The sequence below is a fragment of the Pygocentrus nattereri genome, chromosome 11 (genome assembly GCF_015220715.1).
Source record: "Pygocentrus nattereri isolate fPygNat1 chromosome 11, fPygNat1.pri, whole genome shotgun sequence".
Taxonomy (NCBI): Eukaryota; Metazoa; Chordata; class Actinopteri; order Characiformes; family Serrasalmidae; genus Pygocentrus; species Pygocentrus nattereri.
The window spans coordinates 24,304,297-24,331,158 of record NC_051221.1 but is presented as its reverse complement, the minus strand read 5'-3'; the positions used below and the strand labels follow the sequence as shown (position 1 = coordinate 24,331,158).

Sequence of the window (26,862 nt, the reverse complement as noted above, 5' to 3'; positions counted from 1 at the left end):
GTCATGGGTGTCCATGAGGCACAGCATGTGGGCAGAAGTGTGAGGTGATTAAAACCAATGATCTCCCAATGAGTAAAATCTATCGATTTTCTGCATAATTGGTGCTCCTCATAAAACAAAAGTTAAATCTACTCAATATAACACAGCTACTTTTATTTAACCGAAACTGTGTAAAATGCAATTAATAAAACATTCAAATTCATTGGATTCAGCATTGGATTTTTTTATCTGAACATAGTCTTTTTATTATGGAGAGGTTACTATTAGTTATTTAGTAAATATTAACCCCAGTCCCACTTTTTACAGTGTGTGACCACCATTTACTTTCATTGCAGCTTCTATTCTTTTTCAAAGACTTGCTTTCAGTTTTTCAGAAAAATCTGCAGATTTTTTTATACACCATCAAAATTCAGTCTTAGTAGTTGGTTGCATTTTCTACTTCCCACGATCCAAATAATCCCAAACACATTCAGTGATGTTGAATTCTGGACTCTGAAGCAAGATGGCTCAGATCTGAAGCAAGAGTGTTGCTTGATTTTCTCCTCTCTCTCAAAGAGGAAAGCTTTAAGTCCTGCTTATCTGCTGGTGACAGATTGGTGGTCTACCAAGGCTTGCACGGTGGGAAGACTCATTTTCTCTATACCTTTCTCTAACCTTTACTTCAGTTTAGGAAATTTCAGTTTTTTCTCATTTTTTTCACATTTTCCTTTGACTGTTTCCTTTCACTGCATGTGGATTATATCTAATCTCCCTAGAAGTATCTCCTGAAAAAATTGACTAGACATCAATGAAAAGGGGTCTCTTCCTTTGCATGGTACTATAAAAAAAACAACAGCAAGTTTTTGTAAAACTACAAAGTGCACCTATATGATAGGTATACCTGATAAAATAGTAATGAATATGGATTCAAAAGTATATGTGGCTAATTAACTGACAACTCAGTGTAAGGTCATCATTTCCGTAAGGGATATTACAGTAGTAGAGCTGTGTAAGGCTTGGCGAAGGCTGTGTGTTTTCTCTCGGTGTTACAGAGCTTGTGTTGGGCACAGGGAGAGAGTGCACTGACAGTAGCTGAGGGGGAGAGTGCTGTGTGTGATGCTGGTGGACTGGGTGAGAATGTTCCAGACTTAACTGAGTTTCTTATCTTCCCCTCCAGGTACGACCTTGACTCAAAGAGCGAAAACCTGTCCAAACATGTAAGTGACTGATGGTGGCTTATAAATTGCAAGAGTTTGTATGTGTTTTTACAGTGCACTCCACAAATATCGGCAAATATTTGACACACCCAAAAATCTAACCTTTATTTAAGGCATCATGAAAACAAAATCTTGTCATGAAGTAATTATTTTTCTTAAATCTTTGTGTGCAACAGTTGAAGAGTGAAATATAACTGAAGCATATTCCTATTTATATTTTATATTTTACCTTCTCCCAAGTTATTAGGAACACTTAAATGGTCAGCCATGACTTTCTGAATCACTAGGGAATATATATGAGATAAAACAGCAGTGATGTGCGACAAAAGATTGTTGAGCTGCACAAATCACAAAATGGCTACATGAAAATAGCTAAACAGTTAAACATTTCCAGTATCAGAGCAATAATTAAGAAGCTTAAAACACCTGTGCATATGAAGAAATTGCTGGGAGAAGGATGTATATCTATATTGACCCCACACACAGTGAGGAGGTTGGTTTGAGTGAACTTAGAGTGTCTAAGGACAACAGATGGAAAATTGCATTAGTTCAGTCTTTGGGTCAGAATGTTGGCCAATCCACAGACACTACCCATATAACCACAAGTTGTTTAGGGGGTTGCCAGAAGAAAGCCTCTTTGTCAAGGACCAATACACACACACCAGCACAGAAAATCTTAAGCTTAAGAGGAGAGTCCACAGCATGGATCTCAGAATCTGAAGGTTCTGTAGAGGTTCTGTATGGAGGAATGGTTTCAGATAACTTGCCCTGTGTCCTCGAGTCTCCGTAAGCTTTATAGGAGAAGAGCTGTTATCTTTGCAAAGGGAGGCTGCACATATTATTATATAAAGGGGTGCAGACAATTGTGGCACACACAGATTTGAGAAAAATATTTATTTCCTTTTCAGTTATTGTATGTCAAATAAAGGTTGGATATGGATGTTCAAGGATATGCAATGAAGAATGTTTTTTACAGTCTATTTTGCTTTTTGTTCATGGTTATTTTTGGAGGGCAATTGTGTATGTGTGTATATATATATATATATATATATATATATATATATATATATATATATATATATATATATATATTTGTATGAGTGAGTGTATGTTCATTTGTCAATGACAAAGACTGTGCAGCCATTGGCTGTAAATGAAATGTGCAGAAGATCCCTTCACTTGATAAGGTCACAAATAGAGGTCACTTAATATCTCCGAATGCACCTAAAATGATCAAGAAAGATTTCCTTTTTCATCATCTCCTCATTTCTCAGTGACAAGAAGAAAACAGCTCTTTCTTTCCATGCAATGCTTTGCCTTAAGGTGCTATAGGACAAAACAAACACAGACTGTTAACAGACCGTTGGCAACTGAGGGCTATAGGCTGCTTCTGCCTTAGTGTGAATGCCATTATCTGACAGAGCGTCACGCAACCTCATCAAGTCTTTTGGTAAACAGCCCACTTGTGTTACATTGTATAATAAGTGAAGAGCAGTACTTGGTAATCTAACTGCTGTTTCTGTAGCCATGTGATTGTCAAACAGAAATTTAAACATAGCTCTTTCTCGTTTTTGCTATGCACTGTGGGAAGTGGAGTTCATGGTTCAGTGGATATGGAAAACAAACCCTGTTCTCTGACTTACACCATGTTCATTCCTGATCATACAATCCATCACAAGTGATCACAAGTAGTCAGAGAGAGTTATAGCCATTTACACGTGGAATTTTCATGTCTCGACTGCATCTCCAGTGACTGCTTACGATTGGATTTTGTGACTAGAGAGAGTGTACCATAGGATAGTCTGTCACTGTCTTTGTTGTCAGACAATAGTTGTAGAGTCCTTGTTTGTGTACATGTATGGGCTGCGCAAACATCCACATGGACAGCTAACATAACTTATAAACCAATGGAGAAGAAGAAGAAAAAACTACACACCTCTCCTGTGATGACACAGCTGATTAAGGTGGATCATTCAGTGTTTTCAGGGACACATCAGGATGTTTTAGTCTTCACACTATAAATGTTGTGTGGCTGTTTATGTCCCTGACCACCTCTGAAGGTGGTTTGAGTGATCAGATCACACAGCATCTCCAAGACACCTTGGACCATTTTCACACCTGCACTTAGGGCCAGGTGTGAACGGGGGCTTAAACAAAGTCTAGGACTGGAAATTGGATTCAAGGTATGGAGCTGAAGATCATTCATATTCTTTTATTTTCATTTTCTTATCATGGTTTATTTGGCAGTGTAATGGCAGTTTTATACTGTGTGATTTTCATCATGATAAAAAAATTATGATGGTCTTACACAAAAAAATCACAATCTTAAAAGAATTATTATGCTGTGGGTTAAACATTGCGTTGTTTATTAAACATTTAATATGATGTGTTCCTTAGGAGCCAATTTAGTGCCCCTGCAACCAAAGACAGCCTATGACAGGGCTATAGCAGTGTCACAAATGTTGGTCTATGTGACTGCTGCTACAACACACACTTAAAAACAAGCAATAGGGGACAGCATAGAATGGCATTTGTGTGTGTGTCAGTGTGTGAGAGAGTGAGAGCGAAGTTGATAAATTAAGGTAAAAACTTATTCAGAACTTATATATTAGCTGACATACTTCAGACCGACCCAGACCTCAAAAAAAAATTAATAAGATCCATTTTTTATACAAGCTGAAAGTTTATCACAAAGTTTCATAAAACAGTGTGTAAGACATCAGAGAGCATATATTTAATTGTATCATGTAATAACTTTTTGTGAGGGAGCATTTAGAGGCAGAAGCTCTTCAGACGTCTGGTTCCTATCACCAACACTGTGAACAGTTCTGACTTGATAAATTTCTCTAGAACAGAGCATTTCACACCAAACCACTCTGAATGACTTTGTCTAAATCTCAAGCATTTAATTGTGTAGATTTTTTTTTTAAATCTTTGTTCATTTTAGAGAATGTCCATTCCATGCCTCTCCATGGATCACCACCTTATCGTGGTGGAGGGGTTTGCATGCTTGAATGATCCTAGGAGCTATGTTCTCTGGAGCAAAAGCTCCTGGTAGGGTCTTCCATGGCAAACTGGTCCTATGTGACAGGTCAGACAAAGTGTGATCCATAATAACCCCTATGAAAAGACAAAAACAGGACTTGTGTCCCCTGCCCGGAACAGGGTTACCAGGGCCCCACCCTGGAGCCAGGCCTGGGGGAGGGGCTCGCCAGCGAGCGTCTGGTGGCCGGGCATTTACTCATGGTGCCCGGAGTTACATGAGTCCCCCCTCTAATCGACCCACCACCAATGGGAGGGGCAGTAGTAGGGGTTCGGTGCTTTGTGGATCGAGCAGTGTCTGAAGGCATGGGCCTTGGTGTTCTGATCCTCGGTTGCTGAAACTGGCTTTTGGAACTTGGAACATTACCTCACTGACAGGGAAGGAGCCTAAGTTGGTGCGCAAGGTTGAGAGATACCGGCTAGATATAGTCTGGCTCACCTCAACACACAGCTTGGGCTCTGGGTCCAATCTCCTTGAGAGGAGCTGGACTTTATTCTTTTCTGGAGTTGCCCATGGTGAGAGGCGGCAGGCAGGTGTGGGCTTTCTCATAGCCCCTCGACTCGGCGCCTGTATGTTGGGGTTTTCTCCAGTGGACGAGAGGGTAGCTTCCCTACGCCTTCTGGTTGGGGAACGGGTCCTGACTGCTGTCTCTGCTTATGCACCGAACAGCAGTTCAGAGTACCCAGCCTTCTTAGAGTCCTTGGGAAGGGTGCTCGAAAGTGCTCCTCCTGGAGACTCTATTATCCTACTGGGGGACTTTAACGCTCACATGGGCAATGACAGTGAGACCTGGAGGGGTGTGATTGGGAAGAATGGCCTCTCTGATCTGAACCCGAGTGATGTTCAGTTTTTGGACTTCTGTGCAAACCACAGTTTGTCCATCACAAACACCATGTTTGAACACAAGGATGTCCATAAGTGCACATGGCACCAGGACACACTAGGCCGCAGTTCAATGATTGACTTTGTAGTCATGTCATCGGACTTGCGGCCATGTGTTTTGGACACTCGGGTAAAGAGAGGAGCTGAGCTGTCAACTGATCACCACCTGGTGGTGAGTTGGATCAGGTGGTGGGGGAAGATGCCGGTCAGACCAGGCAAGCCCAAAAATATAGTGAGGGTTTGCTGGGAACGTCTGGCAGAAGAACCTGTCAGATTGATCTTCAACTCACACCTCCGTCAGAACTTTGACCAGATATCGGGGGAGGTGGGGGACATTGACTCAGAATGGGCCATGTTCCGCTCCTCCATTGTTGAAGCGGCTGACTGTAGCTGTGGCCATAAGGTAGTTTGTGCCTGTCGGGGCAGTAATCCTCGAACCCGGTGGTGGACACCCCAGGTGAGAGATGCCGTCAAGCTGAAGAAGGAGTCCTACCGGGCATGGTTGGCCTGTGGGACACTAGAGGCAGCTGGCAGGTATCGACAGGTCAAGCGATCTGCGGCTTCAGTCGTCGCCAAGGCAAAAACCCGTGTGTGGGAGGAGTTTGGTGAGGCCTTGGAAAGTGACTTTAAGTCGGCTCCGAAAAGATTCTGGCAAACCGTCAGGTGACTCAGAAGGGGAAAGCAGTGTGCCACTAGCACTGTATATAGTGGAGATGGTGTGCTGCTGACTTCGACGGAAGACGTCATTGGGCGGTGTAAGGAATACTTTGAGGACCTTCTCAATCCCACCGACACGTTCTCCAGTGAGGAGGCAAAGTCTGGGGACATGGGAATAGGCTTGTCCATTACTGAGGCCGAAGTCGCTAAGGTAGTTAAGAAGCTCCTTGGTGGCAAGGCTCCAGGGCTGGATGAGATCCGCCCTGAGTTCCTCAAGGCTCTGGATGTTGTGGGGCTGTCTTGGCTGACACACCTTTTCAACATTGCGTGGAAATCAGGGGCGGTGCCACTGGATTGGCAGACTGGGGTGGTGGTGCCTCTTTTTAAAAAAGGGGACCGGAGGGTGTGTTCCAACTACAGGGGAATCACACTCCTCAGCCTCCCTGGTAAGGTTTATGCAGGGGTACTGGAGAAGAGAGTCCAGCTTATAGTCGAACCTCGAATCCAGGAGGAGCAGTGCGGGTTCCGCCCTGGTCATGGAACACTGGACCAACTCTTCACCCTCTCCAGGATTCTGGAGGGTTCATGGGAGTTTGCCCAACCAATCCACATGTGCTTTGTGGATCTGGAGAAGGCATTCGACTGTGTTCCCCGGGTTATTCTGTGGGAGGTGCTTCGGGAGTACGGGGTACATGGCTCTTTGCTACGAGCCATTCTGGCCCTGTACAAACAAAGCTGGAGTTTGGTTCGCCTAGCTGGCAGTAAGTCAGACTCGTTCCCAGTGAGAGTTGGACTCTGTCAGGGCTGCCCTTTGTCACCGATTCTATTAATAATTTTCATGGATAGACTTTCTAGGTGCAGTCAGGGGATGGAGGGTGTCCGGTTTGGTGACCTCAGGGTCACATCGCTGCTGTTTGCAGATGATGTGGTCCTATTGGGGACATTAGGCCGTGAACATCAGCTTTCGCTGGATCGGTTTGCAGCCGAGTGTGAAGCAGCTGGGATGAGAATCAGTACCTCTAAATCCGAGACCATGGTTCTCAGGCGGAAAAGGGTGGAGAGCCCTCTCTGGGTCGGGGATAGGCTCTTGCCTCAAGTGGAGGAGTTCAAGTATCTCGGGGTCTTGTTCACGAGTGATGGTACAAGGGAGCGGGAGATTGACAGACGGATTGGTGCTGGGTCAGCAGTGATGCGGGCTCTTTACCGGTCTGTTGTGGTAAAGAAAGAGCTGAGCCATAAGGCAAGGCTCTCGATTTACCGGTCGATCTACGTTCCCCCCTCACCTATGGTAATGAGCTTTGGGTAATGACAGAAAGAATAAGATCGCAAATACAAGCGGCCGAAATAAGTTTCCTCCGCAGGGTGTCTGGACTCTCCCTTAGAGATAGGGTGAGACGTTCAGTCATCCGGGAGGGACTCAGAGTAGAGCTGCTGCTTCTTCACGTCAATAGGAGCCAGCTGAGGTGGTTCGGGCATCTGGTTAGGATGCCTCCTGAACACCTCCCTCGGGAGGTGTCACAGGCAAGTCCACCTGGGAGGAGACCCTGGGGAAGACCCAGGACATGCTGGCGTGACTATATCGCCCAGCTGGCCTGGGAGCGCCTCAGAATCCCCCTTGAAGAGCTAGTGGAAGTGGCTGGGGAAAGGGAGGTCTGGGCCTCGTTGCTTAGGATGCTGCCCCTGCAACCCGAACCCCGGAGATAATGGATAATGGATGGATGAGATGGATGGATGGCCATTCCATGTTCTCCTGTTTTCCCTTGCCATTATCTGCTCAAAAGTCTGCTTCTGCATCAGTTTCTTGCATTATCGATCTGTTGCTAGAAAATCTTTACTGTATAACCTGAACTGTAGCATGACTGATATCTCATAGTCTGCCATGAAATTTGGCCAAGATTACAATTGTAGCACCTCATATAATGTGACATGCAATTGGCAGTTGTGATGTTTTCTCTGCCATTACCTCTTTTAAGAACTAATCAACTGTCACTAGTGGTTTATTCCAGGAGTCCGCATCTCAAGCCCTGGAGGGCCATTGAGCACAGTTGATTTATGTGCTTAAACACACCTGATTAAACAGATCTGTTAATTGCCAGGTTTACTGGCTGTGTTTGAGCAGGTAAATCTCCAAACCGTGCTGGATGCTGGCGCTCCAAGACCTCTGTTTAACCCCTTAAAATCCCAGGCTTATTACACACTAAGGCTTAATATTCAGTAACTTCATCAATACAAACTGGTTGAGTTCTTATGTTATTAGGTTATATATTTGTATAATAAAACTTTGGGTCTGCAGGTGAGGTTTAAGGAGTTTAAGCAGAGCACAGATTTGTAGCTGGCTGTAAGGCTATGCTATTACTGCCCACTATGAGCTATGGACATGAGACATGATTTACAAGCAGGTAGATAAACCTCCCTGTCCTTATTGGCTGAATATTGGTGGTGCACATGCTTTTTTTCTTCTGTTCATGTGCAGCAACCACAGATTTCTTTTTTTTTTTTTTTTGGGGGGGGGGGGGGGGGGGGGGGGGGGCGGGGTATTTGTAATAACAGATATATACTGCAGTCAGAATATGAGATTCAATTAAAAAATCCACTCTGACTTAACACTAATCACTAACCCTAAATTATATCAAACACATCATGAACAAGTGGAGAGGTTGAGGCTGCTGGCATTTTAATGTAAGATGTGCTATGCACTATGGTGGGTTGGTGAAGAGATTAAAATATAACTGCTGACAGATATCGATTAGCCTTCCTATTCATTTTACTAGCTGTCTCCTTACAGCACAAGAAACAGAGTGGTGGTACATCTTGGCACCAAGGCTATTACATGCTGATGTCAAAACTTTGTTGCTTTGTACATTTGATCTGACCAGTGGCATGGCCTATAAATGCTAGCCACTGGATGCAGTAGTGTATGTGAATGACAGCCCCTGAATGTACAAGTTTGGATAAGCCTTAAAATGCCTTTTAATTATTTTTGCTCAGCTGTTTCACTATTACAGACTAGCAGACAGGACCTGAAATCAGCCTAGTTTCTTGGGAGAAGCAAATGAATGGCTGAAAATTAGGATGAAGGTAATTAGGAAAAACTGTTGATCCTGTCACGAGATTGGTTGTTCTTTAAACAGACCCAACCCTGGGGAGCACAAATCTAGTTGGTCTGTCAGCTGAGAACTTCTGACAAATTGTTTTTCTGAGCTGTTTGGTGACCAGATCAGCCATGACATCCTTCTCTGGAGACTTAGCACTCACACACACACCCCTATTGTAGTGTGTATTCCTGTGCAAACCCTTGTAATGCTTACATGTAATATATGCAACAGAAAAATATCTATGATATTATATTTGCCTTTGTGTGTGTCCTACCTTTAAAACTATTTATTTTTGGTTACTAAGGTTAAGACGACTTAGGTTACTGAGGTTAGATATACATATATATATGTATGTGAGTGTATATATACATATATATATATATATATATATATATATATACACACACACACACACACACACACACACACACATATATATATATATATATATATATATATATATATATATATATATATATATATATATATATATATATATATATATATAATTATTACAGATTGTAGTCCATCTGGTCCACCCTGTTCTTCAGTGGTCAGGACCCCCATGGACCCTCACAGAATAGGTATCATTGGATGATTCTCAGCACTGCAGTAACACTGACGTGGTGGTGATGTGTTAGTGTGTGTAGCGCTGGTATGAGTGGATCAGACACAGCAGTGCTGCTGGAGTTTTTAAAAACTGTGTCCACTCACTGTCCGCTCTATTAGACACTCCTACCTTGTCAGTCCACCTTGTAGATGCAAAGTCAGAGACAGTAGCTCATCTGCTGCTGCACAGTTTGTGTTGGTCATCTTCTAGTCCTTCATCAGTGGTCACAGGACGCTGTTGGCTGGATATTTTTGGTTGGTGGACTGTTCTCAGTCCAGCAGTGACACTGAGGTGTTTAAACACTCCACCAGCCCTGCTGTGTCTAATACACTCAGACCAGCACCACACACCACCATGTCAGTGTTGCTGCAGTGCTGAGAATGATCCACCACCCAAATAGTACCTGCTCTATGAGGGTGCATGGGGGTCCTGACCACTGAAGAACAGGTGTTTCTGTCCATCCTTCCACTGTGAAAAGACAACTCAATGCTAAGTCTGAGAGGATGTGAAGCTGTCAAGTAGCCGTTACTGAGGAAAGGAAGAAAAGTAGAAAATGTGCAAATCAAACAAAGAAGCTCCTGGTGTTCTCAATACAGTGGACAGACCACCCTGACGTTCAGGCCCCAGCATCACGGAATGTGTTTGGAATTATTTGGATCATGAAAAGCAGAAGATACTTCTAAGATTGAATTTTGGAGGTGTGGGAAAATATCCTTGCAGATTTCTTTGAAAAACTGAAAGCAAGTCTCATAAAAGAATGTAAGCAGTAATAAAGGCGAAGAGTGGACGCAAAATATGCTGAAAATTCTGATATTATGTTTAGTTGATGAGGCTTCTGTGTAATTTTCTGTATTTTATGTCGCTTCAGCAGTGACTGAAAATGGATGTCTTGACTGAAAATAAATGTTCACAGGGTTCTCTGACTTTTGCATAGTATTGCATATATACATGAACAGTGTCTTGACTTTGTTAAAAAACAAAACAAATGTTTATGTGTTTATGTTTTTAGGACTTCTTGGGCCAGATGTACTGTACTCTGGGAGAGGTGGTTGGTTCTCCAGGTAGCCGTATGGAGAGACCCCTCATGTTAGTAAGGCTGTTGAGTTTTTTCCACCACTGTCATTCCTTCTCTACTCTAAAAGCAATGAGCCAATACTAGTCTAACAGGGTTTTGTACATCAATTTTGATAACAAATGAATGTCCTAATTCCAGTTTGTATGTTTACATGTTCATGCATGAAGTGATGCATTGGAGTGTACATATTCTGTATGCCTGAGTGTGTGTGTGTGTGTGTGTGTGTTCCTAAGGCACTGTGTGTCTACATACATGAATGAATTGTGGTTTAGTGTACAGTGACACATTGGGCACTGCTACATGATGATGTAACAGTGTGCCTCTCCCAGAACGTTATATAACTGAACATTGCTTCATTCAGCAGCACCTAGAATACTCTTTGAACACATAGATCCATTCATTCTGCAAACAAGTTCATTTATTAATACAACTCACTCAGCCATTCTTCTCTGTTAGAGTCACCTGTTCATTCATTCAGTCAAGCCTGAATGCCCACTAGTACTGTGGATCATTATAGAAATATGGATCATTCTACCGAATTGGTTCAAAGTCGTTCAAGATTTGAAAACACATTTTGGACTTTTGACTGACTTAGAGTAAATTCCTTTACCTTTAAATTACCCAACACCTTAATTATATGTGTTTTATTCAAACAAATAATTGAACATTCCATTTTTTCACTATCAGTACAACAGTAACACTACCTAAACTTTACCAAATGTTTCAGTAGTGACTACTTCGGTAGTGATTGCTTCAGTAGTGACAGCTTCGATAGTGACCACTTCGGTAGTGGCAAATTAAGCTCATTTTCAGCATATTTTAAAAAGCACAAGCCAGTAAATGACTAGCAAACACAGCTTTGAGCAGCTGTATGCGCATAAAATCAATCATTTCATTAAAACACAAAAAAGTTACTTATTTGCAGAAAATGTGTGTTTCAGTAGTGACAACTATTAATGTTCCACCCTAGACTTCAGACTTCGAGACACTTTTAGCTTAAAACAATGAGATCTAACTGCTCACCATGTGGCCAGACAGGGATGGAGTCTCACTTCCTGCTCTAAAATGCTAAGGTATGGCTAAAATAAGACTGTACCTAAGGACTAAAACTCTTTGTGTTGCAGTATTGACATGAAAACATGGGACAGCGAGTTTTTATGTAAAAATTAAAATCACGATAGTTCTCAATTTTACAACTTTCAAAAATATATTTTTTAATAACACTGAAAATTATGACAAAAAAATCTAAGTATTATTTTCACAGGTTGAAATGTAGGGTTTGAGACAGTCATGTCATCATAAAAAGTACTCTATAAAAGATACCTTAGTATCTATTTAACTTATTACAATCTCAATGAATAACTTGCATTTAAATAGATCATAACAATCATTGTAAGTATCTCAGGTCTGAATACTTAATTGTTTTTAAAAAAATTTTATAGTTTTATTTGTATATATTTTTTAAGTCAGTAGAATAGTCCATTCATTCATTCATGAATAGTCCAATCATTCAATATGATCCATTCATTCATTCATTCATTCATTCATTCATCACTGATTCATCGCTAAGATACACTTACCCATATAATACATACTCATACATGATTTGAACATATTGGTTCACAAGTTCAGCTGATAAGCATTTTTTCATTTAGCATATTCTGAATATTCACCATTTATTCACATAGCAAAGCCTAAAAATACGCCATGGCAGAACCACTTTTGCTTCCTAAATAAACTTTCAGTAGAATAGACTTAGAAAAAGAAGGTATAAAGGTTCTATACATTTTGTTGTGGAGGCTGTACATTATGTGAAGGTCTTTAAACTTTAAAAAGGTTCTTCACTCTCACACATCTCATTTACAGAAATGGCTTGTTAAAGAACCATGTGTAGAAAGTTTCTTTAAGGAATCAAAGGTGGTTCTTCTTTGGTGTCTCTCCAAAGAACCCCTTTGCACTTTGTTTTTCAGTATGTACAGCAGTTGGAGTGATGTGCCTCTTTACCTATGTGTTTGATATTAATAGTAAACCACATCGGCCTTGACTGCTCAGTAATTCTGCATCACAACCACTAAAATCAAGACGAGTCAACACTGCTTTCCTCTGCCCCCCCCTCCCTTCCTCTCTCTCCCTTTCTCTCCTACTCAAGAGGGCTGAACGCTGTACGTGTGTTGTGAGTTAATTTAGAAGAGTGCCTCTCTCCCTGCACCAAAGGGGCTTGTGCACATTCAAACCAGATTAAAGGACTTGCTTCAATTATCCATCGATTTCTGTCTACATCCATTTCATCATCCATATGACATTACACAGAGCTACTTAGTGAAATTGAAAACAACCACTCAAGGCACAGCATAACTAAGGCTTCAGTTTGTCTCTTGGTGTATGGTATTCATGATCCTTTAATCATTCTTTTCAGCTGAGGTTTTGTCACCAGTCTCAAGTGTTCAGCCTGTGGTCATCAGTTAAGCACTGTATTGACCAAGTATTACATTGTGTTCTACATTTGAGTAGAACAGTTCATGTGATGGTTTCTTGGAAAGGACCATAATGTCTGTGTTATTAATGCTTTTTATGACATTTTGATTCCACATGTTACTAGAATACTTATTACTACACTGAAATGTTTTATAGGGGCATTCCTGGTAAAAACTGTGGAACCATCATCATAAAAGCAGAAGAACTTGGAAATTGCAGAGTGAGTTATCTCTCTTTTCATTTACTTTGTGTTTGTTGTCTTTCTTCTTCTTCTACTTCCTCTTCTTCTTTGCCTTAATCCTCTCATTCCCCTCTGGCTCTTTCTCCTCCCATGCTTTTACTTCTCTTTCTACATCTCTCCCTCCACTTTCTTCTTCTTCTTCTTCTTCTTCTTCTTCTTTTGCTCCTCCTCCCATCCTTTTACTTCTCATTCTACTTCTCCTCTCCACCTCATTCTTCTTCTTCTTCTTCTTCTTCTCTACTTTCTGCTCCTCCATCTACTCATCCTTTACCTTTTTCTTGTTCTTATTCTTATTCTTCATCTTCTTCATCTACTTTTCATCTTCTTCTTTCTGTTCTTAGTTCTCTTCACAGCTGTAATGTACTGGGTATGTGCCTCTGTGGTTTGTATAAAACAGTTTCCTGTTGAATAATGAATGCACAACATGCTTGGATGCACACAAACACACTCGCATACATGCTGAGAGAGGCAGGGCCTGGGGACACTCTACAGCTGTTTATGTTCTTTATGTTAGGAGTCCGTATTGCTGCAATTTTGTGGAAACAAACTGGACAAGAAGGATTTCTTTGGCAAGTCCGACCCTTTCCTCATCTTTTATCGCAGCAACGAAGATGGAACGTGAGTTTCAACAACTCGTTTTTCACAAGCTCCTCCAACAGTCTTAACAAAACTTGCAGTGATTAATCTGAACGATCTTCCCCAGCATTCTCTGGATTAGAATGGGGATAGATTAAGTGCTAATGTTTGATGTTCAGCCCTACAGAAAAGTTTGTGAGTCTTCTGTCTGACATTGAACAGATACACCATTTGCCATAAGACTGAAGTGGTAAAGAACACTCTGGACCCTGTGTGGCAGGCCTTCAAAATCCCAGTCAGAGCCCTGTGCAACGGTGACTATGACAGGTCTGTTCACTAGTCTAAAGGCTAATCCATATTTACTGCAAAACACATGCTCTTGCATGGTCATGATGACATTTTGGTATAAATAGCTATTGATGTTATGTAGTGATACTGTAAATGCCATTAGAGAACTTATAATCTTACAATTTGAATTATTATTATCAGTTTAAATACATTTGATTTACATTAAATAATGATTTAAATGTAATTACCCAATTACATAATTTGCTACACAGAATTATATATATATATATTTTTTTTTTACAGAGCAATAAAGATTGAAGTGTATGACTGGGACAGGGATGGAGGGTATGGAGATGAAGATTTCTTTTCTCATGATACAATTTTTTCAATGAAAATCCATATGCTCTAATATGCATAATCAAAGACGAAACAATAATATGCTAATATGCTTATTTCCATAGGCATGACTATATTGGAGAGTTCAAGACTAGCTATAGGGAGCTGTCTAAAGGCCAATCTCAGTTCAATGTGTGGGAGGTGAGTCACATGCTTTAATGTCTACAGAGATTTTCACATGTACCATGAGGGACACACACACATATATCTACACTTACTGGCCTCTTTATTAGATGTAGCTTCATTGTATTTGCACTCATGGTCTTTTTTATCAGGTTAGCTTATCATGGAGGTGCATTTTGTAGTTTTACAGTTGCAGACTATAGTCTGTTTCTCTGTATAATTTGTTAGCCCCCTCTCACCCGTTCATCAGTGGTCAGGACCTCTACTGGACCACCACAGAGCAGGTATTACATGAGATGTAGATCATTGTCAGCACTGCAGCCAGACTGGCATGGTATGTGTTGCACTGGTACGAGGGGATCAGACACAGCAGTGTTGCTAGAGTTGAACCTGATAAAATAGACAGTGAGTGTAGATACAAGGTAAAGACAAGTTTATAGGTGAAAAGCCCCCAGTAAACCCTTGTACCATAATAAGCTCACTTGCATTTTGTTGATAAATATTTTTTAAAAAGTATTTAAAAAACCTAGTAAACACATTTTTTTGTCTTAAGATACTTGTGAAATATAGATACATGTTGCTTCCATGGGTTTAAAGATTAATCATTTTATATCATATGTGCCATTTGAAACAGTGAAGTTTTCAAACCACAAGAGCTGCAATTTTAATTATAGCCTACATAATCAACAATGTCTTAACAAATGAGAAAAATAATAACATGGAACTTGTGAGCAGCATGTAAAGGAGTTAGACCAATGAGAAGGAGAAAAACCAGCAGTTGGCACTGGCATATTCAGTATTAAAGTCTAAAGCCAGAAAAAATGTAAATACTTGAGTTCAAGGCTACAGAAATAGGCAAAAAAATCTCAGTGTTGGCCAGAAAAATCGCTATTCAATATTTTTTCTGTATCATTCAGCCCTGGTTACTTCCCATTTCAAAAAAGAGCTTCTTTGATTTAACAGCTAAACGGCAAATTACCAATAGCAGTCTGGACAGTTTGGGCTCTTATTAAAAAAAAAACACTCAAAAACTCATCATAGTGGTTCGCAAAAATTCCAGTTATATGATTATATAAAAGACTTAGTTACAAAAAGTATTATAGACCACATTCAAGATTTGTTTTTTTTTTTTTTTCATGATTCACATTTACATGTATTGAGAGTGATCTTTACACATACAAGAATTGTCAATTACATGTTGTTATTAATACCAGCTTTATTAGTTTTTTGTTGCATGTCAGCAGTTATCCTTTTTAAAAACTTCTTATATACAATATTGTTATAAAATATGGGTTTTGTAGTTTTTAAATGTTAGCAATAATTTACAAGGTGGGCTTAACTGGAACACTGTCAATGCCGATCCTTACAGACATCAAACCTACCTCAAGAAAAATTGTTTATTATTCCAATCCAAACTGTTTTGATTTTTGTGTGTAATTAGATAAAATACTTAAATTCTTAATAAGTGCACTGACCTATGTCAATGGCTTGAATGCATAACATTAAGACATTTTTATAAATAATCATACCTAGTTTAAATATTTGTTATTTTTATGTTATTTTATTTATGTTGTTCATAAGCTACTCAAATGCTAAAATTAATAACATTTCTGAAATAAAACAATGCCTGAGCTCATTAGAAACTTAAATATTACAGGGGGCCTTTCTTAGCCCTTTCCAGGTTTTCTTTTTTGTTCTTTCATTATATTCTAAATAAATCATATAAAATGTACTAGATTATGTTAATATTGGTTTATGTTTACTATATTATATGTCATCTACTTGTTATGTTATCTTTCATTTCTTTATATGTCGCTTAAAACAAAAAAAAATCCATGTGAAAAATATGTTTACTTAGACTTTGGAGGGCTTATTGGGGACTTATAACCTATATACTCACACACTTTGCTTTCCTGCTGTAATGTTTTCTTTCTGGCTTTCCATATCAGTTTCACATTCACACACACATACACAGACAGACACCAAGGGAGAGAGAAAGCATCCTTTGTTTAGATGCACGTGAGTGTTTGGTTCTGAAAAATGGTTCACATTGGCTGGGAATAAGAAATGGTACTTGCCTATAAGTAAACATGGTATCTATCCTTGGCTGCTTTTTCGTCTAGGTGTTTAAAATTGGGCCAAAAATCAAATCTAGAAGTTTGCTTCTTTAGTTTTGCACTTTGAGACTAATGTGGCAAATAAGTAATGAAACCTTTTATGCTACCAATTTACACTGTACAAACTGCAGGCCTCAATCATCACACAGTTTCCTCATAATGTGTAAAGCTGTTAAAGCTGCAATGTGCAAGATGTTTTTGTTGATTCTGAAGGAATAAAACACTCTTAAATCCAGGTTTGGGTGTGCTGCTGCGAGTCACCCTGTAAAGCCTGAAATAGTAATTAAAAATCTTTGAGAAACGAGCTGACTGTCATGACATATCATTCTTAATGTACAGTGCATTCTTAACCTTAAATACGTTTTCTCAGAAAAAGCCATTATTGTCCATTTTCAAGAAATTGCAAATTCAAGTTTTACAGCAGAAACGGTCAAACTCTAGCTTTCTGAATCCGGTAAAATTCATTCAGTGAATTAGTGCACAGTATTTGGGTCAGGTGATGTAACACTGCCATGAGCAGTGTTAGGCAGAATCTCAAATGGCTCCCTTCTCCCTACAAAGTGCAGTACGTAGGTCTTAAAATAATGGCTGCTGAGCAGTGAGCCATTTAAGATTCAACTTTAGGATTAATAAGGTATGATCTTATTAATGTTTAATGTTGACCATTAATGGGTTGCTTTTGTTGCAGTTTTCAGCACTTCACCTACTTGTTTTATGTTAAAGAATGTTAAATATTGTACTAAATATTGTAACTCTGAAACATGAAGTGACCAATGGAATGATCTGCTTTTGACAAACAACCATAAATAAATAAATAAAAAATAAATACAATTTTATTTTGTAAGTTATCTGTGTTTTGTTGAGTTAGTTTTACCTAATCAAAACAACCCAACTGCAGTTTGATTGATATTACCTGGAATGCACAATAAAAAAACATGATTTATGAAAATTTTCTGCCACAAGGGCCTAGGCCACCAAAGCCCCCCCTGCAATCTCCTGCTGCCTGTGCAGCACTGTACCGCTCTCTCCCATGCTGGACCTTGCGGGTGGTGGGCCCACATGGTCCCCCCACGTTGCCTCTTCAAGCTGAGCCTGGCCGGGTTACATGGGCTGCCTGGCCACCAGGCGCTTGCCAGGGGATACTACCCGCAGACCTGGCTCCAGGGGTAGGTCCCGGTGACCCTATCACGGGCAGGGTACAAGGTATTCTGTGCCTGTTTTTCATGGTGGGTTTTTTTTTGGATCGTGTTAGTCTGGGTCTTCACTCCAGACCTGTTCGCCCTGGGAGACCCTACCAGGAGCATATTGCTCCTGACGACTTAGCTCCAGGTAAGGGAAAAGGACTTGCCCCAGGTGGAGGAGTTTAAGTATCTCGGGGTCTTGTTCATGAGTGATGGGAAGAGGGATTGTGAGATCGGCTGCAGGCTGGCACTGGCAGCAGGAGTAATGCTGTCACTGTACCGGACTGTAGTGGTGAAGAGGGAGCTGAGCCATAAGGCAAAGCTTTCTGTTTACCGGTTGGTCTACATCCCGACCCTCACCTATGGTCATGAGCTGTGAGCAATGACCAAAAGAATGAGATCGCAAATACAAGCATCGGAAATGAGCTTTCTTTGCAGGGTGGTGGGCTACATTCTATTTGATAGGGTGAGGAGCTCGGCCGTCCGGGAGGAGCTCAGAGTAGAGCCGCTACTCCTCCGCATTGAGAGGAGCCAGCTGAGGTGATTCGGGCATCTGATTCGGATGCCCCCTGGACACCTCCCTTTGGGGGTGTACCACGCTCGGCCTACCGGGATAAGGCCCCGGAGTCGTTCTAGGACCCGCTGGAGGGATTACATCTCTAAGTTGGCCTGGGAGCACCTTGGGGTCCCTGGGAATGAGCTGGAGGAAGTTGCGGGGGACAGGGCCATCTGGGATTCTCTGCTCTCCCAACTGCTACCGCGACCCTATATGGATTAAGCGGTTAACGATGATGATGATGATTTATGAAAATCCATTAAATTGAACGTCCATTTTTGGCAAATAAACTCTTTAAATATTCTTCTGCATGTTGTGTGCAGTTACACATTTCCACCAGGGAGGTCTCAAAATCCTCAGATACCCAAAATGTACAAAATTCAGCTGTAAGTAATCTTAAAAAGACTTGCATCTGTCCATTTTTATTTTTTTTTCTTCTATATCTTCATAAGCAATGCATACAGCAGCAGAGACTACATAAGCAAGTTGAGATTACTTAACAGCACAATGATGTTTGAGACAAGCGTGTGACGATTCAGCACATGCATTTTACACAATGGTAATCATTACTTGATAGCTACATTAGCCTCATAGCTCTAGTGCAAATCTAAAGAAAAGCGTGTACATTTGACATTTAGCTGAACTCTTGCTTTAGGGGTCATTGTTGGGGGTTAGACTTTTAACAGTTTACTATACTGTTGTTTTGGCCACGAGAGGAAGAGATTGTTTCTTTCTTTGTTTCTCTCTCACTTTCTTTCTGTCCTATTCTCTCTTCCACCTTATCACTTGTCGTGATTGATGCCTCCTTATGGCACCTCAGCTGTTGTTTTGGAATTCTTTATGAGCACCGTTTGACTGGACCATAAATCTGTTTCACCCACAGACGATAAGCTCTCAGTGCATACGCTAGTCTGCTGAATACTTCAGGGTCGAGGGCACTTTGTGCCACAAGGATAAACCGTTGGTCTCTCAGTGACCCGTCAATCTGTGGGAGGAGATTTATCCAATATTGCTTTTAACAATTTATGCCAGCCATCAGCTTTTTCAGCATCTGCTCATTGCTTTTCAATTCCATGTCACCACATTCATGCTGCCTAGCCTTTATTAGTCAGATGACAAATTCTTGTTCTGCTCAACAAATCCCTGTGGAGTGAACAGCAAGTGTTTCTGTTCAGGTACTAAACATGAAGAAAAAGAAGAAGAAGAAGAAATACCTCAATTCAGGAACTGTGAGTACATTCTCAAAGTGCATACACTTTATTCTTTCAAAGACGAGTGAAAGGTTGAGGATGAAGGTAGAACGCAGGCATGTTCTAACAAATGTCATTATTGGTAAGACTTCTTATTGAAGGTCCTACATTATATCTTCATAAGCAATGCACAAAGCCTTCATAAGCTGTGTATTAACATTCATAAATGACCATGTAGCTCACTTCTGATTTGTCACTCTTTGTCCCTAGTGAGTGACATCATCACAGCAGTTATGAATATTTATATAATGTTTATGATGCAAGTATGCATTGCTTATTGAAAGTGTAATGGTGTCTTTGAGGGCTGTAAATAGGAAGTGTTACCAAACTTTCATCTCAACAGGTGACACTGCTGTCGTGCCTCATAGACGTTGAAGTCACCTTTTTGGACTATATCAAAGGAGGGTGAGCATGAGAAACACCAGGTGTCATCATGTGCAAACTACTTTGAGTGTGTATGCATGTGCATTCACTCATATGGTTCCGAGACCATCCTTCATTTAATTCATTTATACTCAAAAGAGGCATGAAATACAAGATATTAATTTTCAGCATGATAAGACAATTAAACAGAAACCTCAACAAATAAATATAATGCTAAAATTTTCAGTATTTATTGTGTCCTCTATTTAGTGCAGCTCCCATTCTTTTCAGGAGACGTTCAGTTTTTCAAAGAAATCTGCAGGAATACAAATAGGAATAAAGGAATAAAGTTCAGTCTTACAAGTTGGTTGTGTTTTCTGCTTCTCATTATCCAAATACTCCCAAACACATTCAGTGATGTTGAGGTCTGGACTCTGGGGTGGTCAGTCCATTGTTCTGAGAATATCAACAGATTCTTTGTTTGATTTGTGAAGTTTCTTCTTTTTTGTCCATTTTCTTTTCTCACTAACAGCTTCTTGACAGTTACACATCCTTGCAGACTCATTGCATTGAGTTCTCTTAATAGAAGAGTGGATAGAAACACCTGTGGATTTTTCAGATCTGAATCAGGAGTATAGCTTGATTTTCTCCTCTTTCTCAAAGATTGAGCTTTAAGTGCTGTTTATCTGATGGTAAAAGTTTTGGTGGTACCAGGTCTTGCACAGCTGTTAGGAATCCCATTTTCTCTGTATTGTTTATTAATTTTCTGAACTCCAGTTTTGGAAACCCTTGTTTTCTTCACTTTCTTTCCCTTCCTTTTGCAAGTGGATTGATGAATTGTAATCTCCTCAGAAATATTTTCTCAAAAAAAAAAAAAAACCCTTTAATTAATTTCATCTGAATATTAAACAAATGGAAGATGGTCTCTGACTTTTGCACAGTCCTGTACTTATGTGTATTACATAGCGTATTTACGTCTGTTTGATTATTGCTAACCAAAGTGCTTTACCCAATAATTATCCATTATATTCAGCCAGCAATGACTGTTGCTCTACAGTGGAGGCTTTAGTATGCATGGAAAATGCCCTGCCCCCCTCTCTTCCTTACCTTGTCCATTCACTGACAAGGGGCCACGCTACATTAGAGACGCAGTAATAACCCCAGCTAAAAATAGCATTGTCTATTCTGAGACCGAGTAACATTCATAACACAAGACCTGCTTCTTAAACAGCAGAACAAACACTAGAAGAATTATATTTGGATGAACATCCCTGATGATACTTGGTATTCAGATGGTGAAACACCTCTCTAAATTTAGCACAAATATAATGCATGAATAATGCATTTTTATATCAGCTCATAGCAAAAGAAGGAAACGTTTTAAGTTGAAACTCTGTACAGTGCATGTGCGTGACCATAAAAGTGAATCCATATGGAAATCATGGAATGGAATTCCACCATTTCTTTTTTCTTTTTTTATTTTGCAAAAAGGCTATTTTAGTTCTTATTACTCATTTTATGTTAATTAACTGTTATCAAGAACAAAGGTTCTCATACATTCTGTCACTTTGTATTCTTTTGCAGTACTCAGATTAATTTCACAGTGGCAATCGATTTCACGGCATCAAATGGTGAGATTATCTTTCTGAAAGATTATGCTATAATTAAATGCTTTCATCTGATGATTTTATGTGATGATAAGTCTTTTTGATGCACCCCAATGCTCTGTGTGTAGTTTTGCCATGCTTCCATACCAGACTGAGACAGACTTCTCCACAAACTCAAATGAAGTTCAGATGCATAGTATTTGCTATAAACAGAATGCTGATAGCTTATGTGGTGCAAAAAGTTACCCAGGGCAAAAAAAACAGTAGAGATGACATCAAATCATGCATATTCTTTAATGTGTCGCCCACATGTAAGGTCAGTCATTTGATTGAATCAGGGAAGCATCAAGTGAGTGCCCATTATATAAAGTGCAATAGATCATGCTTTTGCTTTGTTTGTGTCCTTTTTTTTATTATTCGTGGCTAGGCAACCCTTCACAGCCTACCTCTCTCCACTACATGAACCCGTACCAGCTCAATGCCTATGCCATGGCACTGAGAGCAGTGGGGGAGATCATTCAGGACTACGACAGTGATAAGATGTTTCCTGCACTGGGATTTGGAGCAAAGCTGCCTCCTGATGGCAGGGTATCGCATGAGTTTGCCTTGGTGAGTAGTCCACTTCTTACAGAAGGCTTAGACATTTTTGGGGTCTCTCATCACAAAATAATAAACCCTTAGCAAAACGTTTTTATCAGTAATGGTCATTTTTAAAGCATGTTTAAACTAATTGATGTACCAAATAGCTTTACACAGAAGTAGTCACAAAAGAATAAAAAGAAAAGTACAGGCAAGTTAAAAAAAAAGAAAGCAAAATAGAGAAAATAAAAAACAGGCACAGAACAAAGCAGAACGTCTTCACTTGTCTCCAAAAGCTATATAATACAAATACAATAAGGTACATCTGATCTCAGGAGACTGTTCCAAAGCCTAAGAGCTGCCCCTGAGATAGCCCACTATTTTTTAGCTTTTTCTTTTTCCCTTGGAGTGATCAGAAGACCTCAGCTCTCTCAATGGAGTGTGAAGCTGAATGAAGTCTAATATGTATTTGGGAGCCAGCCCATTAACTACCTTCAAACCCAAAAATAACATCTTAAACTGAATTCTTAATTGAATTTGGAAGTCAATGAAGCGATGTAATATTTCTGTATATTTCTATATATTTCTGAGTTTAAAAAAAGATTTTTTGACCACTGCAAAGATCAAACCTGAGGTCTGAATCAAAGGTCACCCCAAACTTTTTCACCTGAAGTTTAAAATAAGACACACAGTGGCCCAGTTATGGGTCAGATCAGGAGAACAGAACAGATTAACTTCTGCATTACTTTTATTAAGTTAAAATTTTTACTTTTATTTAACTCCTTAGGTTCTTTACCATCTAGTCTGCGATATCCAAAAGAATCTACGTGAAAGCACTGCGGTCTTTTACATATCTTAAGATGGAGTTTGCACTGGAAAGCATCCAGTCCCCTGCATATACACCAATCTGCATATATGGAAATACTAAATTTCATACAGAGAAGACTGTAATCGTTCTATAGGTCTTTACCAGATGCTGCACCCTTAGCCTCTTCCCCTGGAGCTAGCTACAGTTTGTTAACATACCTCACCTGAGGGCAGAGAGCTTCACACTGGCTCCATATGCACTCAGCTGAGCATTAAGACCCTACTTGAGTGAGTAGCTCTGCTGTAAAAATGCCTCATACAATCCAGCAAATGGAAAAGCAGTAAAGGAATCTTCCGAAGCTATCCTAAGAACATACGTGCAGTGCCCAAAATCTTGATGACTGCTTCTTTTTGGGCTTGTTATTGATGTCCAACACCTTTCAATTAATGACCTTATTCTCTGTACACACACTTCAGCAGTCTTTTTGTACATTTCCAGGGAAAAAAATTCTGACATTGTAGGAAAACCAGAGAAAAACAGGGCCAACATGCCTATAAAGTACTAATTTGTAATGCTTATTTCAAAATCTTAAAAAAAAAAGAATAAAAAGTATGCCAACTATGCCATCAAAACAAAACCTGCTGTTGTGCAGAATTTGAAATACTGCGCAAAATTTAGAGACCCCTCTTCATTTATTTAACTTCTAGTTAAAACAGCCATGAAATACATTTTTCAGGAGATACGTCTGAGGATATTAGATATAATGTAATCCACTTGCAAAGAAAGGACAAAGTCAAAGAAAAATAACTGAAAAAACAGAATCCTTCAAAACTGGAGTTCAAAACATTAATACAAGGTATGGAGGAAATGAGACCTGGTAACCACTAATCTGTTACTATCAGAAAAACAGTACTTGAAGCTTTCCTCTTTGACAGATTGAAGAAATTGCTTAGATCTGAAAAATCCACAAGTGTGTCTGTCCTTCCTTCAACTGTGAAAAGACACAGAAACACAATGAGTCTAAAAGGATGTGTAGCTGTTAAGAAGCTGTTACTGAGAAAAGAAAATAGACAAGAAAACAAAAAAATGCGCAATTCTAACGAATAAGCTGCAATATTTTTGACATTACTTGAAATACAAGAGGCAAAAAAACAGCCAGCTTCCAAGGCTGAACTTGAAGGTGTAGAAAAATATCCCTGCAGATTTCTTTGAAAAACAGAAGGCAAGCCACCCCAAAAAAGAAGGGAAACTGTAGGAAAAGCAAAGGCTGAACACTGATTAAAAATGTAAAGATTTTTAGTTGTTAAGACTTGCTTGTAATTCAAAATAATTAAATATGTGCTTTCTGCTTTTTCCTGAATGCTAAAAACAATGAATAACTTGCACATGGCAGTTTTGAGTGGAAGTTGAAAAAACAAAATGTTTGTGTTTGTGTATTTAGAATGGGAACCCAGAGAACCCATACTGCAGCGGCATTGAAGGAGTGTTGGAGGCATATTACCGGAGTCTGAAAAGCGTTCGACTCTATGGTCCGACATTTTTCTCACCTGTTATTAATCATGTAGCGAGGTGAGTCACAACACAGGTCACCACAGACACCAGCAGCTGATTGCCTTAAGCCAGTAATTGCTCTTCAGTACACACACCAGCACACTCGTACATGGCCTTTGACTGCACCTACCTATGCTGCACACTGATGACTTTTCTCACTAGCTGAGGTGCTGTTAGTGTTTGTGAACAGATATGAGTGTAATATTGATGTCTTGTTCACCATTAAGATCTACATGTAACTATACTTCCTTTTTGTATAGTTACATAGAGCTATGGTTCTTCCTTCACTGGTTACTGAGATATGTATATTGCTGTGATGTCTTCTGGCTCAGGTATGCATCACTGGTGAAGGATGGCTCAGAGTACTTCATCCTCCTCATCATTTCAGATGGAGTCATCTCTGATATGGCTCAAACCAAGGAGTCCATTGTAAATGTAAGCATTTGTAAAGAAAGAAAATGTGTCAGCTTCCTGTGACCAGTGATGTGATGTGTTGTGAAATGCGATCAGTTGGTTTGTAAGGTAAAGGCTGAAGGCTTAAGTTCACTGCAGCTTTTTTGACAGGATTGTCAGCAGAACTGATGCTTTTTCAAATGGAAAATGGCAATAACGTTGCTATAGAAAGCACTAGATGAATATGTTGATTGGAGTTATGTTAGAAATCATTCCTGCTCATAAAAAGTATCTGTGCCTTCAGGGATAACATTTAAAATGACAAAATGAATCATAAGGAATTATAAAAAATAGTAATGGGATATAAATTGCATCCATTTATCTTTCCCTCAAAACATATGGCAATTAGGGGACTGAAATGTGATTTTCAAAACAAGAATGGCTTCAGCCGTGGAACAGAGAAGGCCTTCAAGCTCTGACACAGAAAAAGTCATTTATAATGTGTAGGCATGCCGGAGTCTCATCTAATACTGTTTACATCCCAGAAATGCTCATCATCTAACTCTTATGAGTCTGCTTTGTCTTTTGGGTCATAACATTATGTGGCACAGTTGAGTCCTGCAATATATCTCTGTGACAGTATGCATCAGAAGATACTAAGGTACTAGGCATAAGCACTAGTTGTGGTGGCAAATTTAGTAAGAGAGACGCTGATGTGGGGGCAATTTCAGCGGTTATCTACTAAGAACTTGAAATCGAAAACACATATAACTAGTGTGTTATAGCCACGAGTTTTTATTGCTCATGTGCTTTTTGTATGAATGAAAGCCTGTTTTTCAGGTAGGAGAAAGTGAAATACTTTCAGTTCTGCTGCAGGTTTAAACTATGACTTTTTTCAAGATTTTGACTTACAAATTAAAATAATAACAATGTAAAAAAAAATTGTTATTACTCTTCAAGAAAGTATGTGATTATTTCAACAAAAAAGAAAGAGAATAATGCATGATTTCAACATAATGTCAGACATTTGAGAAAATTCCTTGAAAGATTATTTTGACTCTGTTTTGAGACACGATAAATTTTTGGTTGGTTTGTGAACTGACCTTCAGTTCTGTGTCGAGTGTGTTTGTAAACTGCACATTTCTGTTTAATTTCACTGAATGCATCCAGATTGTTTGAGAATTCTCTGCTAAATGCTGTAAATGTAAATGTAAATGTTTGAGAATTGTATGATGTTGAGTGTAACCTTTTAGCAACATGCAGTACAACATTGATTGCAGAGCAAAAGCATTTCAATATGTGCTTTTACTAATCGTTTGGAAATCTGTTAAAATATTATTTAGCTTAAATGTATATTTAAAAAAAAAATAAAAAATACGCCCTGCGATGGACTGGCGACCTGTCCAGGGTGTATCCTGCCTTCCGCCCGAAGACTGCTGGGATAGGCTCCAGCACCCCCCCGCGACCCTGACGGAGACGCGGCTTAGAAAATGGATGGATGGATGGATGGATGGATATTAAAAATATAAAATATACCCCAAACAGCAATTAAAACATTGTTTTTCTAAAATTATTCAGATTTAGACTTTTTTTATTTCCTTTATTATATTGAGAATAACGTGACATGCATTTCAGGTGTTTAAGCATGAAATGTTTTGTCCTCCATTGCAAATAAGTAAATAAGTGTTTGGAAGTTTCTCTTTTCTTTCTGTGTATGTGGCAACAGTTTTAGCCAGCATTTTATATTAGTCTTGGTAAATTGGAGAAGGTGCTTCATTATAATAATCTTCTCTCAGTATT

At 39.6% G+C, this 26,862-nt stretch overlaps 1 protein-coding gene across 2 annotated transcripts in view; it reads left to right on the top strand.

Moving 5' to 3' along the window:
* cpne8 (copine VIII) overlaps positions 1-26,862 on the top strand; it is a 63,468-nt gene that overhangs the window by 33,154 nt on the left and 3,452 nt on the right. Inside the window, exons 5-17 of one of the 2 annotated variants that reach the window (XM_017700030.2) lie at positions 1,157-1,196; positions 10,493-10,569; positions 13,190-13,253; positions 13,789-13,892; positions 14,073-14,177; positions 14,442-14,483; positions 14,600-14,675; positions 19,687-19,740; positions 20,105-20,166; positions 21,709-21,755; positions 22,159-22,340; positions 24,560-24,687; positions 25,002-25,104. In XM_017700030.2, coding sequence (XP_017555519.1) covers positions 1,157-1,196; positions 10,493-10,569; positions 13,190-13,253; positions 13,789-13,892; positions 14,073-14,177; positions 14,442-14,483; positions 14,600-14,675; positions 19,687-19,740; positions 20,105-20,166; positions 21,709-21,755; positions 22,159-22,340; positions 24,560-24,687; positions 25,002-25,104 — 1,084 coding nt within the window. The other variant, XM_037543089.1, reaches the window with a different exon arrangement.